The sequence below is a fragment of the Cydia splendana genome, chromosome 17 (genome assembly GCF_910591565.1).
Source record: "Cydia splendana chromosome 17, ilCydSple1.2, whole genome shotgun sequence".
Lineage (NCBI taxonomy): Eukaryota > Metazoa > Arthropoda > Insecta > Lepidoptera > Tortricidae > Cydia > Cydia splendana.
This window is the reverse complement of record NC_085976.1, coordinates 17,328,389-17,342,103: the sequence shown is the minus strand read 5'-3', so window position 1 is coordinate 17,342,103 and position 13,715 is coordinate 17,328,389. Positions and strand designations below refer to the sequence as shown.

Genomic DNA, 13,715 nt, shown 5'->3' with positions numbered 1-13,715 from the left:
TGTGCTCAAAACAAAAACGGCCGTTTTAACTTTGGACGGGTAGATTGACGAATCCAGTAACATAAAAACTAGTTTAATGTATTCAGTAGTGGCGCTAGTGTGCATGTTGATGGGCTCTTAAAAACCTGACCCCAACAAAAAAGAAAAAAATACAAAAAGAAATTCCCTCTCCGGGATTCGAACCCAGGACCATTAGCTTCCTGAACTGGATTACTGCCAATACCCGCTAGGCTAAACGAGTTGTCAATTCTAATTACAATGGTATCCTACCAGAGCGCTAGTAGTATAAACGAACTTTTGAAAGGGACATTATATTTTTTGATTGTAATTTTTAGTGCAGTAGTTTTTATACACAACCTGGCAACACAGCACTTAACGTCATAACGTCATTGTTGTCAATCTATGCAAACTGCATTTCTATTTCTGTTTCAATTAAAACCGACTGATTCCTCACAAACCATGGCTGAAAAGCCACCAGAAGAAGGCTACATATCCGTCGTAGACGAGGAACCAGAGATTTTCGAACTCCTAAAATGGGACGCGCCGCAAACGCAAAAGCATCATCAGACCCCTCATCCCGACCATCGGGGTCTGGAGAAAGGAGTTTATACTCAATTAAAGGATAAATCTGAGCAGATGAATCAGCAGAAGGCTCAAGAAGAGCCTATGGTGCAGGAAAAGAGGTCAAAGCCCGCGGAAACTGACCCGTTTGACCTGCCTGACCCAACGTTTATAGAGACGTATAGATTGTCCAAGGACTTGGCACGCGGGCTGATTGAGGAGTTGAAGCCTGTGATGCCCGAGTCTACTAAGTCTATTGAGTTCTCCGTGGAGAGCAAGGTTTGTTGTGTATATGTCTCTACTTGACTGACAAGTTTCAAAGCTATTGTTTGTCCTATCTTATACACTAAGTTCAAAACATAAAGTGTATGATTATTTAGTTGCATATAGGTACATTAATAGTTTTAAACTGTTTTAAATGTAATAAAATTAATTTAACCAATGTTTCTAATCACACACTGGCCAGTAAAACAGACAAAGCCGAAATTTTTTTTACAGTACATATGGTCCTAATTTCCCGCACTAGTGCGTAAAATAGCTGTCAAAAGTTCGATGTCAAAAGTTTAAAGGGCCATATGTACTGTAAAACGTTGTACGATACACATGCGAATCGAATAGGTACTTCGCAACTCGTGTTGATTTAAAACCCTCCCTTCAGTCGTGTTTTAATTTATCACCACTTGTTTCAAATTTCCTCTTTTCCGCACTTGTATCGTAAATAACTATTTTGGGCTTTGTGTGATTAGCATTATCATTAACTACTTTTATAATATTAGTGGATTAAATGAGCTATTTCACATCTAAAAAACCATGTAAGGGTTCATCTGTAGGCTAAAAGTTTGAGGATGAACAAAGATTATTTATTTATCAACTAATAGGTACTCAACTATAAATTGTATGTACAGTCGCCATCAGATATATCGGAGCGGCCAAGGTGCTCACAAATATCGGAACACGCCTCTATTGTCAGGGCGTTAGAATGCGTGTTCAGATATTGTGAACACCTTGGCCGCTCCTATATATCTGATGGCGACCAGACATCAATCACAATGAACAAATCAAGGATGATCAACTCTGGTCAACTGGGACTCGAACCCACATGTTTGGATTGCCGGTCCACTCACCTATTTACTCACTCCTCAACTATTTATTTAAACTTTGTGTCACTATTGAAAAATATGCATTGTGACTAAAATCTTTTACTCTCATAATAAGGAGAAACATCTAGGTTAGGCAAGAGTTGAGCCATTAGACCTGTTCAATGTTCTTTAATTTGATCATATTAGGCTTGTTTCCATGATAGCCTGCTGTTCACTGACTACACTGCACTGCACTTCCTACCTTTTGTAATGAAACACTTCACTTTTCCACTGTCACTGTACTCACGATTATCCGGCTCGAAGGACCAATGTTCACTGACTACACTGCACTGCACTTCCTACCTTTTGTAATGAAACACTTCACTTGACAACTTAATACTCATTTATTCCGAAACCAAATTGACTATATACGTGGCTGTGGAAAAATCTTAATAGCGTGAAGTAGCCGACAGAACAGCGACATCTACTGTGAAATTGGGCAACTATAAAAACTAAACATTACTACATTCAACACCTGCAAAAAACAATATACAATCTGTATTTCAGGTAATGGCAGCTCTAGCATTCTTCGCAACGGGCAAATACCAGAAGTCAATTCACGGAAAAACGGACCCGAACATAACACAGTACTTCGTGTTATCAGCCGTCACACAAGTTACGGAGGCCTTGAACAATCCAGCTCTAGTGAAGAAATACATACACTTCCCGCATCTGAGAGTGGAGAGGGATAATCTTAAAGCTAGGTTAGTATGTGCTTTGGTAGAAAATGAAAATGTGAGTACACACAGAGCGAGCGCCGCGCGAGGCAATTTCCTCGCGCTCAAAGTGGCCAGTGTCACAGAATAAATAATAGTACTAGGTACAGAAGACTCACTCTCTAACAAAACGCGTCTGTTACGATCACCACACATATGGCCGCTAGGGGTGCGTCCCACGAGATATAACTACATAAGATATAATTTCATATTAATAACGTTCACAAGATATAATGAACGTTTGCTATAACATCAAAATCAATATTTTTATTAGGAATAACGGTCATTTAACATAATACTCATTTTGTATAATGATTTTTTATATAACACTCAAATACTATAAATTCAGTTTATATAACATACATAACGTATATCGATCATAGTATATACTATCTTTTAGTATAATGATTATAAAATATAATAGCGTATGATATACTAAATAGGTTATAACTGCTACCCCTATACAAAACAAGCTGTTGCCAGAAAAGTAGGTTAGGTTAGGTTAGAACTGCGACCCCTACAGGAAACAAACTGCTGCCAGAAAAGTAGGTTAGGTTAGGTTAGAACTGCGATCCCTACAGAAAACAAACTTTTGCAAGAAAAGTAGGTTAGGTTAGGTTAGAACTGCGACCCCTTCAGAAAACAAACTGCTGCCAGAAAAGTAGGTTAGGTTATTCTATACGAGCATTATGCATTTTGGTGTTAGATGTATTGAGTAATATACATTATAAATCTGAGATATTATGAACGTTATACATAATGATCGTTATATACAATGATATTATACTTTAATAACGTTATACTTAACAAAAATAGATATTTTGATGTTATATCTAACGTTCGTTATACACCTTGAACGGTATACAAAACAAACTTATACAATATGAGCGTATATAATATGAATATTAGAGTATAAGTTCTTATGTCTTATATTACTTACCCGGCCGCTAGGTGGCGGCAGCGCCACGCGCGGCTTATGGCTTTCCCCAAAATTGGGGCGGAACGGATGTACTTTTAGCTACCTGTAGCAAAGTGACGAAATCGCGGCGTGAGCCACGCCTGCCAGTGTAGACATGCCTCGGCCGAGTTATCGCGCGCGACGCACGTCTACACTGGAAGTGGGTCAAATTTAACTTGCAAGATTTGATTACAGACCAACAGACAACGGGACAGGTGGAACCACGGTGAAACTAAATAAAAGCTTAAAATAAATACATAATCAAAATCGGTTATTGCAACCATGGTATTACAAGATTTTAGTCAGTACATACATGGACCCTACTAGTCCTACTACTACCATACATCTAATCTTTACTTCCTACAGCACGATTTCGTAAATGCTGGCAGCATTTCCTTGCTGTATAGACCCCGTGCATGAACTATAGGGGGCAGCATAGGAGCCGTCAGATTTTTGGCGCGAGGCGTAAATGTGTCGTGTGTGTGCATCTGATGTAGCCCACAAGATGGCAGAACTACTATGCACAAGAAAACGTACCGACGAGAATGGTAGATGGTAGGTAGCACTTGCTTTGGCAATATACATGTGCACAGTATATGTTTCAGATTCAGGCCACAAGATGGTAGACCCTCCAACGCGCACGGTCCCTATTGTCACTCCTTATCCATTAAGCAAATGCCTTGAAAATGTTTTGTATATTTTTTTAAGGTTCTACATGAAGTATGGAGTCCCAAATGTAGTTGGCTGCATAGAGTGCACCCACGTGCCTATAGCGCGGCCCGATGTGGATCAGAAGAGTCATTTCAACAAATCATACCACTCCAAGAAGGCACAGATTGTAAGTATGTCCTAAGCTGAATGAGAATAAAACCCAAAATATTTATGTGAACGGCCAGTGTAGATGCGCCTCGGCCGAGGCAGCGCGCACGAGGTACGTCTACACTGGCCTTTGCTTAAGCTCGCTCTGTGTGGACCCAGCTAATTATCTCCTCTTCTTCCTCGCGCTATCCCGGCATTTTGCCACGGCTCATGGGAGCCTGGGGTCCGCTTGACAACTAATCCCAAGAATTGACGTAGGCACTAGTTTTTACGGAAGCGACTGCCATCTGACCTTCCAACCCAGAGGGGAAACTAGGCCTTATTGGGATTAGTCCGGTTTCCTCACGATGTTTTCCTTCACCGAAAAGCAACTGGTAAATATCAAATGATATTTCGTACATTAGTTCCGAAAAACTCATTGGTACGAGCCCGGGTTTGAACCCGCGACCTCCGGATTGAAAGTCGCACGCTATTACCGCTAAGCCACCAGCGCTTATTATGTCCTTGTAAAATTAAACACTACTAAACGAACTATATTATAATCTAAGTATGTAAGAACATACTTAGATAAAAATATCCATAACTCAGGAATAAATATCTGTGACGAACACACAAATAAATAAATGCCCTTACCAGGATTTGAACCTGGGACCTCCCGTTTCGGAGCCAGGGTCACTACCGGCTAGGAGGCCATTAGCTCGAGCGCCTGGATTAAAATTCTTACTCATATTTGCTTCAGATTTGCGACAGCGACCTCAACATCATCAGCGTGGACGCGATCCCCGGCGGGATGCACTCGCATGACACTATACTCAACCAGCACGCGGTCAAAAACGACCTCGAGAGCCTTAACAATTCGGGGGAGCAGTGCTGGCTTATCGGTAGGCTTAGTTTTGGTTTGGTTTTTAAAAATTAGAGATTTGTATTTTCCATAGCTTTTCACCTGCTGGGTAAAAACGCCTTACTGGGATAAGTCCAGCTTTCCCAGGATGTTTTTTTATGATTATTATTTTTTATGAAATTTTTTTAATATTACATTTTGACAGTTGTTATCAACTATCATATCTAATGTACAGTGCGACATAAAATAGTAGAAAATAAATGAGGGCGCCACTTTCTAAGTAACTGTCACATTTTTGACGTAAAATGCTGCATGACAACAATTAAGTATGGAAATTTCTAGTTCTATTTTATGTCGCACTATACGAGTAGGTATATCATATTCGCCAGTCGTGCACATAGTGAATAATGATAAAAAACACGCCCTAAAATGTATAACCTCTTTTCCAGGCGGGCCCCACTACTCCCAAAAGCCGTACATAATGACCCCCATACCGAAGATCACAAAGAAGTCCCCCGTGTCGCCCGAGAAGTACTACTCGACCGTACACACACAGACACACAGCGTCATCCTGGAGGCCATTAAACAGCTGAAGAGTAGATGGAAGTGTCTGCAAGCTACTTGTAACAAGCAGTACGACCCTAATACTGGTAAGTACTGCTCGACCGTACACACACAGACACACAGCGTCATCCTGGAGGCCATTAAACAGCTGAAGAGTAGATGGAAGTGTCTGCAAGCTACTTGTAACAAGCAGTACGACCCTAATACTGGTAAGTACTACTCGACCATACACACACAGACACACAGCGTCATCCTGGAGGCCATCAAACAGCTGAAGAGTAGATGGAAGTGTCTGCAAGCTACTTGTAACAAGCAGTACGACCCTAATACTGGTAAGTACTACTCGACCGTACACACACAGACACACAGCGTCATCCTGGAGGCCATTAAACAGCTGAAGAGTAGATGGAAGTGTCTGCAAGCTACTTGTAACAAGCACACACACACAGACACACAGCGTCATCCTGGAGGCCATTAAACAGCTGAAGAGTAGATGGAAGTATCTGCAAGCTACTTGTAACAAGCACACACACACAGACACACAGCGTCATCCTAGAGGCCATTAAACAGCTGAAGAGTAGATGGAAGTGTCTGCAAGCTACTTGTAACAAGCACACACACACAGACACACAGCGTCATCCTGGAGGCCATTAAACAGCTGAAGAGTAGATGGAAGTATCTGCAAGCTACTTGTAACAAGCACACACACACAGACACACAGCGTCATCCTAGAGGCCATTAAACAGCTGAAGAGTAGATGGAAGTGTCTGCAAGCTACTTGTAACAAGCACACACACACAGACACACAGCGTCATCCTGGAGGCCATTAAACAGCTGAAGAGTAGATGGAGGTGTCTGCAAGCTACTTGTAACAAGCAGTACGACCCTAATACTGGTAAGTAAAAACCACATCCAAAACTATACAGTTATCGCCATCTATGTTTAACACTTAAAACGTCAAACTATGGCAGATGACTGATCAGAAACCCATAGGACGGGAACTCCTTGAAAGGAAATGGCATTGGATCGGACGCGTGCTACGTAGGCCGGACAGCCATCTGGCTAAGCAGGGTCTCCGCTGGCATGCGGCCGGCAGTAGACGGTCGGGGAGGCCTTGTACTACATGGATGCGATCAGTTGAGAAGGAGGCTGGAAAGAGCTGGAAGTAGCCGCTCAAGATCGCGACAAATGGAAGATTCTTCTGCGAGCCCTATGTCCCTAATGAGGGATAACAGGAATGCATCATCATCATCATCATCATGCTTAACACTTCACACACCTTTTTTTTTAAAACGTCATTTGCAATCAATGTCAATGCCACCTGGCCCGGGCGGGGGACCCAGGAGCGATGACGGACTAAACATAATTGTTTTCCATCGTATTTTCTCGGAAACGTTCGTATTTATCATACTACTCCAGTCAAGCTCAGTACCTACTTTTTGTACCGAGACTGACTGAAATAGCAAGACACGTTCTTAAGTTTCCGTGAAAAGACGATGGAGAATAATTATGCAGTATATCTGTAAAAAATCATTCTCAGTAACTGGCCAGAGCAGGCGCTATGTCGGGATTCGTGGAAGACAAGGGGAGAGGCCTTTGCCCAGCACTGGGACACCATAATAAAAATATCTGTAAAAATAATATTTTTCCACAGTGTCCAACATGATAGTGGCATGCTGCATGCTCCACAATCTCTGCAACCGTCGGGGACTCCCCGTCGCACCTCTGACACAGACCGAAGAAAGATTAGAAGCCATGAAACAGAAAGTGGCCAATAGTCCGGTGTCGAGGAAGCAGGTTGAAGACCCGAAGGGAGTGCAAGCGAGACAGCTGCTAGTTGATCATCTTTGGAACGAACGGAAGGTGAGATAAAGAGTCTATTTGCATTAAAAAAATTGTGCCACCTATATTGACAGCTGAAAAAGATGTTGCTGTGCTGCACCATGTGTTTTTAGGGTCCCTATTGCTAAGACTTCACTGTCCGTCTGTCTGTCACCAGGCTGTAACTCGAGCACCGTGATAACTAGACAGTTAAAATTTTCACAGATGATGTATTTCTGTTGCCGCTATAACAGCAAATACTAAAAACAAAATAAAATAGATATTTAAGTGGGGCTCCCATACAACAAACGTGATTTTTTGTCGTTTTTTGCTTAATGGTATGGAACTCTTCGTGCGCGAGTCCTACTCGCACTTGGCCGGTTTTTTGTCCATTGTCAAACATCAAATTTTCACAATCAGAGTTATAGCACAATGTACGGAGCCCTACAACGCCATCAATATTCACTGTCAAATTATAAGCACGATACGTTCCAAAGTTTTATCTTTTACAATTACCACATTCACCGCTGAGCTACGGTCGTAGCGCTACGTCGTAGCCGATAACACGGGTTTCCCGGTATGTAGCGCTATGTGAATGCTTCGTGGAGGCAAACGACAACGTGTCGTGATTAGCGCTGAATGGGTTAATAACTTGTTAGGGTTAGTACTAAAGTATTTGAACAAATTAAATTATTTCAGATAAATATTTTAATTTGTTTTTATCAAGTAGAAACTGTTGTAAAAATTAGGTATTTGTAAAATAAAGTAAGAAAGAGATGTTCATGACAAGAGTGTTTTATTCGAAGTAAGGTAACTAGGCAAATTTAAAATACATGTATATCAAAAATAGAAAATAGAAAACTTAACAGTTGTCTGCACAAAAGAGGTCAACTACAACATCCGCCCTTAATCGAAGTTGTGCCAGACAAACAAAAAACAAAAACTTAAGTCTCTATTCCTAAGTTAAGTATACACCGTTTATGTACTATAGGTCCTAGTGGCTTCGTTAGTACATCGGCAGGCATATCACTACTTTTGATGTATTCTAATTTAACAACATTATTTGAGACCTTTTCCCTAATAAAGTGAAATCTGGTATCTATATGTTTCGTCCTGTTGTGGTGTACAGGATTTCGAACGAGGTTGATGGCACTCTGACTGTCAGAAGCTAAATGAACTATATGCAATTTACCTGTTATCTCATAGATAAACCGTCGTAAGTAGCATGCTTCCTTCGTGGCAGACGCTAGTGCCATATATTCCGATTCGGCTGAAGATAAAGCTACTGTAGGCTGCTTCTTGGACTCCCAGGATACTGGACCTCCACTTAACTTGAAGGTGTATCCAGTGTACGACCTTCTGTCAATCGGACAATTTGCCCAGTCCGCGTCACTAAAGCCTTTTAAAGGTTCTCCACTCTTCCTGTAAACCAAGGAGTAATTTAAAGTACCCTTCAGGTACTGCAGAACCCTTTTCGCAGCATTCCAGTGTTCTTTAGTAAAGCACGTATTAAACTGGCTTAAATAGCTCGTAGCGTAAGCGATATCGGGTCGTGAGTTTACCGTAAGATACATGAGGCATCCTATTAAGTTCTGATACGGATAAGACTCACCTTCTTGACCATCGGTTCTTCTTTCCATATTCTTTTTAACTAGAGGAGTATCCACAGTCTTACAATCCTTCATGTTAAACTTTTCCAATATAGAAAGAATATAACTCCGCTGATTTAATTTAATACTCTCGGAATCGCATTCAATTTGTAAACCTAAATAACATTTTAATATTCCGAGATCTTTCAAAGAAAAATATTTCGACAAATTCCTTTTGACAGTGTCAAACGTCGAATCAGATTTAAAGAAGACTATTATGTCATCGACAAAAATACCCAATATCACGAGTTCCTTACCAAAAAGTTTCGTATATACGCAAGGCTCGGAAGGAGTTCCTGTAAAACCTATTTTTAAAAGCGTTTCATTTAACTTTTTGTTCCATGCTCGCGGTGCCTGTTTAAGGCCGTAAAGGGATTTCTTCAGCAAACAAACCTTGTTTTCTTTGCCCTTTTCGATGAAACCAAGAGGTTGCTCCATGAAAACTTCTTCTTCTAAATCTCCGTTTAGGAACGCGGTATCAACGTCCAAGTGCTTCATTCTTAACCCCATCTCTGCAGCTAATGCAAATAAAGTGCGGAGGGAAGAATGGCGAATCACAGGTGCAAACGTCTCATCGTAGTCTACTCCCTCGACTTGATGAAAGCCTTTCACGACGAGTCTCGCTTTATACTTGGTTATATTACCGTACGCGTCCTTTTTAATTTTGTATACCCATTTACATGGTATGACCTTTTTATTAGGCTTATCTACTAGGTCCCATGTGTGGAGTTTTTTCAGTGAACTATACTCATTAGCCATAGCATGCTTCCACTTATCTGCATCATCGGCATGAGTAGCTTCAAGATATGTCGTAGGTTCTCTAGAATCAACCGTAGACACGTTGTATGTTAGGAAATCTGGTGGTTTCCTATCTCTTGAGGGGTATCTCGGCTCAGGATGAGCTTCCTCTTCCACACTTGCAGGCTCTTCATCCGCACTAGGTAGCCGTGGTTCACTGAAGGGCTCTCGCTCTTCCATAGATACTAAATCTTCGGCACTTTCTAGATTTATCGGCGAAGGCGGTGGTGCAGGGTCATTGCTCTCGTCACAGTCATAAAATTGACAATCTTGACAGTTTTCAGACTCGGTCTCTCTTTTATCTTCGAACAATAAAATAGAGTCTGACTGTACCTCAGGTTCTGGTGACCTCTGCTTCAGCTCTGTAAAACAATTCTCAAAAAAGGTTGCATCTCTGGACATATACATTTTTCGTGGGTTAGCAGGATCCCTAAAAATATAAGTACCTGGATTTTCTGAATAACCGACGAAAATCGCTTCCTGTGCCTTGACATCTAATTTCCTTCTGTGAATCGAGGGTATATGGACAAGTGCTCTACATCCGAACACTTTTAGGTGACTAAGTTCACCTCTACGACCATACCACCTGTCAAAAGGAATTTTTCCACCTAAGGCTCGAAGAGGAGACCTATTCTTTAGGTACACGGCAACTTGAAATGCGTCTTCCCAGAATGCTTTCGACAGTGAGCTTTCAGCTAGCAACGTCCGCGCCTTCTCTGTAATCGAACGATGTGTGCGCTCCGCGACTCCAACCTGTTGAGGACTGTAAGGCGTCGTCGTTTGATGCTCGATACCTTTCGATGCAAGATAATCAACAAACTCTTTATTTACGAACTCTTTACCTCCGTCAGTCCTAACCGCTTTTATTTTCTTGTCTAATTGATTTTCAACAAAAGTTTGAAACAGACAGAATTTATTTTTTACTTCTTTTTTTGGAAGAAATGAAATAAGCAAACACCTTTCGTGTATAATCGTCTACTATCGTTAACATATACCTATTTCCTTGAAAAGAGGTTGTAGACACCGGTCCCATGAGATCCATATGGATCAGCTCTAACGGGGAAGTAGCTTTATTAAACGCTACCCTCTTGAAAGGTTTCCTCGCTTGTTTACCTTCCACGCAAGCGATGCAACTATTTTTATCTACTACTGAATACTTTACGCCTACCTCGTGATTCTTCAGTTGGTTCATGCCTATGCGACACAAATGTCCTAGCCTCTTATGCCAAAGTTGATAACTATCCTGACAGTCAGAGTGCACATCCTGTGTCATATAATTATCTGCCACATTCTCGGGAACATTGACAGTACCGTCTAAAACGTACAGTCCACCACAGGGCGAGGCATGAGCAACAGATTCACCTGTAAAACGAAAATTATCAGATTTATAAAAATTACATCCATTAATATCAAAAACACATATAAAACCCTTTTCAACAGTTTTGTATACAGACAACAAATTAGCTTTTAAATCTGGTACAAAATCAACATCACTGATCTTGTTGACCACGTTCTCGGGTGTGTTTATTGATATGTTTCCAATTCCGCAGCACTTAATCTGTTCTCCGTTTGCGACAGTAACGGTACCTTGATTCTGTATCGTAAGACTCTGAAACCAATCTCGTCTAGAAGTCATGTGTCTAGTACAGCCCGAATCTACATAAATGATGTCCTTACTTGAGGTGCCAGAAGTATTAAGCGCTGTAAATGTCGTATCGTTGACAGTTACCTTACTGGCTTTCTCCTTCTTGCCTCTCATCGGACAGTCTGGACGCTTATGTCCAGGCATTTTGCACTCGTAACAAACCAGATCCTTCTTCTTTGACTTCGGCTTCCTTTTCGCATGAAAAACCGATTCTAGTGGTGTAGCCGCATCCTTGGACATTTCATTTAGCAGTTTTGTCTTAACTAAGTCTGTAGTCACATCAACATTACAGTTTTCTAAAGCCATAATGAGAGGTTCATATTTTGGAGTGAGACCTCCCAAAAGTATCGCAGCAATAGACTTATCCTCTAAGACTACATCTATATCCGCCAGATCCTGTGCGGTTGACATAACTGCGTTAATGTACAGTTCTATATTCGAAAAGTCCGACAGACTCAACCTGTACAATTTTCGCTCTAAAGTAAGTCTTCGTCCCATTCCCTTGTCCTCAAAAGCTTCCTGCAAAGATTTCCATGCTTCGGCTGCGGTTTTCGCACATCTAACATGAATGATTGCCGCACCATCTATTGTCAAACATATCTTTGCCAGGGCTTTCGAATCTTTTCGTACCTTTGTAGAGGCAGGGGTCGTGTCTCCTTCAGCGTAGCCACCGATTGTCTCCCACAGATCCTCGTGCAATAGGTAATTGCGCATCTTAAATTTCCACGCAGGATTTCCATCTTTGCTCCTCAGGCAAAACGATGGAAAAGATGAGCTTGAACGGGAATTAGAACCACTCGAAGCATCTCCCGATTCGTGTGACATTTTTACGATTTTTATTATTTTCATCAATCACACAATCACTACAACGCAATATTTTACGAAATACACATTACACTAAACTTTGCATTATAAATTATAGCATTCGTGCTGATAACGTGTTGTAAAAATTAGGTATTTGTAAAATAAAGTAAGAAAGAGATGTTCATGACAAGAGTGTTTTATTCGAAGTAAGGTAACTAGGCAAATTTAAAATACATGTATATCAAAAATAGAAAATAGAAAACTTAACAGTTGTCTGCACAAAAGAGGTCAACTACAACAGAAACACTACTATATAAATTATAAACTGAAATAAATGTCATATACTAAGAAAAACTGACCAAGGCCTCTAGTGCCCCAGGCTGGAATCGAACCAGCGTCCAGTCAGCGTCGTTAGGGTTAGGTTGATCCGTTTAAGATTTAATATCTGGGAGGCCGAGCTTTGCTCGGAAAACATATAAAAACTCAAATATGCGCGTTTTCCCAGCCAAAGGTTAAGGCCTAGCTAGATCGATTTATTGAATTATCGCCCCCGACAACCCATATAGCAAATTTCATCGAAATCGTAAGAGCTGTTTCCGGGATTCCCGAAATATATTATATGGTATTAGATTAACTATTTTGATTGTTTGCCACCAGGTAACCCCGGACTGCGGTAAAAAACGAAAGAAACCCGTCGAGGAGCGCCCTCCGCAACCCCAGCCCACACACATCCTCCACCAGCAACCCCACACGCACACACAAGTCACACAACACCAGCAAATCATGCACGAGCACCATTTGCACCATGATGACGTCAACAAGCGGCCGCGGATCGTGATGAACAACCCCACTTACGGACTGGGCGTCACGTCGGGGTGGGGCCATTTCCCCCCACACTAATTTGAGCAAGAAAAATTACATAAAATCATTGACTTATACACGGTGGCCAAAAAAATAAGTGCATTCCTGTTGCCAGTGAGGTTTTGGGATTATACTGGACAACTTTTAATATGGGAGTTATGGGACCAACCCCGAAATCGCAAAAAAAAATTACCCTCATAGAAAATGGACCATCCAAAATGTATGAAACAGCTAAATTATTTTTCGCGATTTCGGGGTTGGTCCCATAGTAAAAGTTGCTCAGTATAATCCCAAAACCTCCCTGGCAACGGGAATGCACTTATTTTTTGGCCATCCTGTATATTACTTTGTAAAGACGGGCATAAGAATGGTGCCAATTCTGCGGTGTCACTTTGGGTGTCTCGCACGAATACGAGCCAATCGTGCAGTCTAACGCAATTAGTTGCGACCAATCGCTCGCGTGGTACGAATTCATCAACCAATCGCGTTGTAGCATTCCACCCAGGCACACGAAATGAGAATGTTCTGTCGAAATTAAG

The 13,715-nt window shown here is 41.4% G+C and overlaps 1 protein-coding gene across 1 annotated transcript; it reads left to right on the top strand.

Annotated features, from left to right (window-relative positions):
- The first annotated feature begins 357 nt into the window (after positions 1 to 357).
- LOC134798915 (putative nuclease HARBI1) lies at positions 358 to 13,230 on the top strand. Its single transcript, XM_063771339.1, has 7 exons — positions 358 to 840; positions 2,208 to 2,404; positions 4,083 to 4,212; positions 4,933 to 5,074; positions 5,484 to 5,807; positions 7,253 to 7,461; positions 12,973 to 13,230. The coding sequence occupies exons 1-7, from the start codon at positions 403 to 405 to the stop codon at positions 13,213 to 13,215; spliced, it is 1,683 nt and encodes a 560-aa protein (XP_063627409.1). The 5' UTR covers positions 358 to 402; the 3' UTR covers positions 13,216 to 13,230.
- Positions 13,231 to 13,715: the final 485 nt, after the last annotated feature.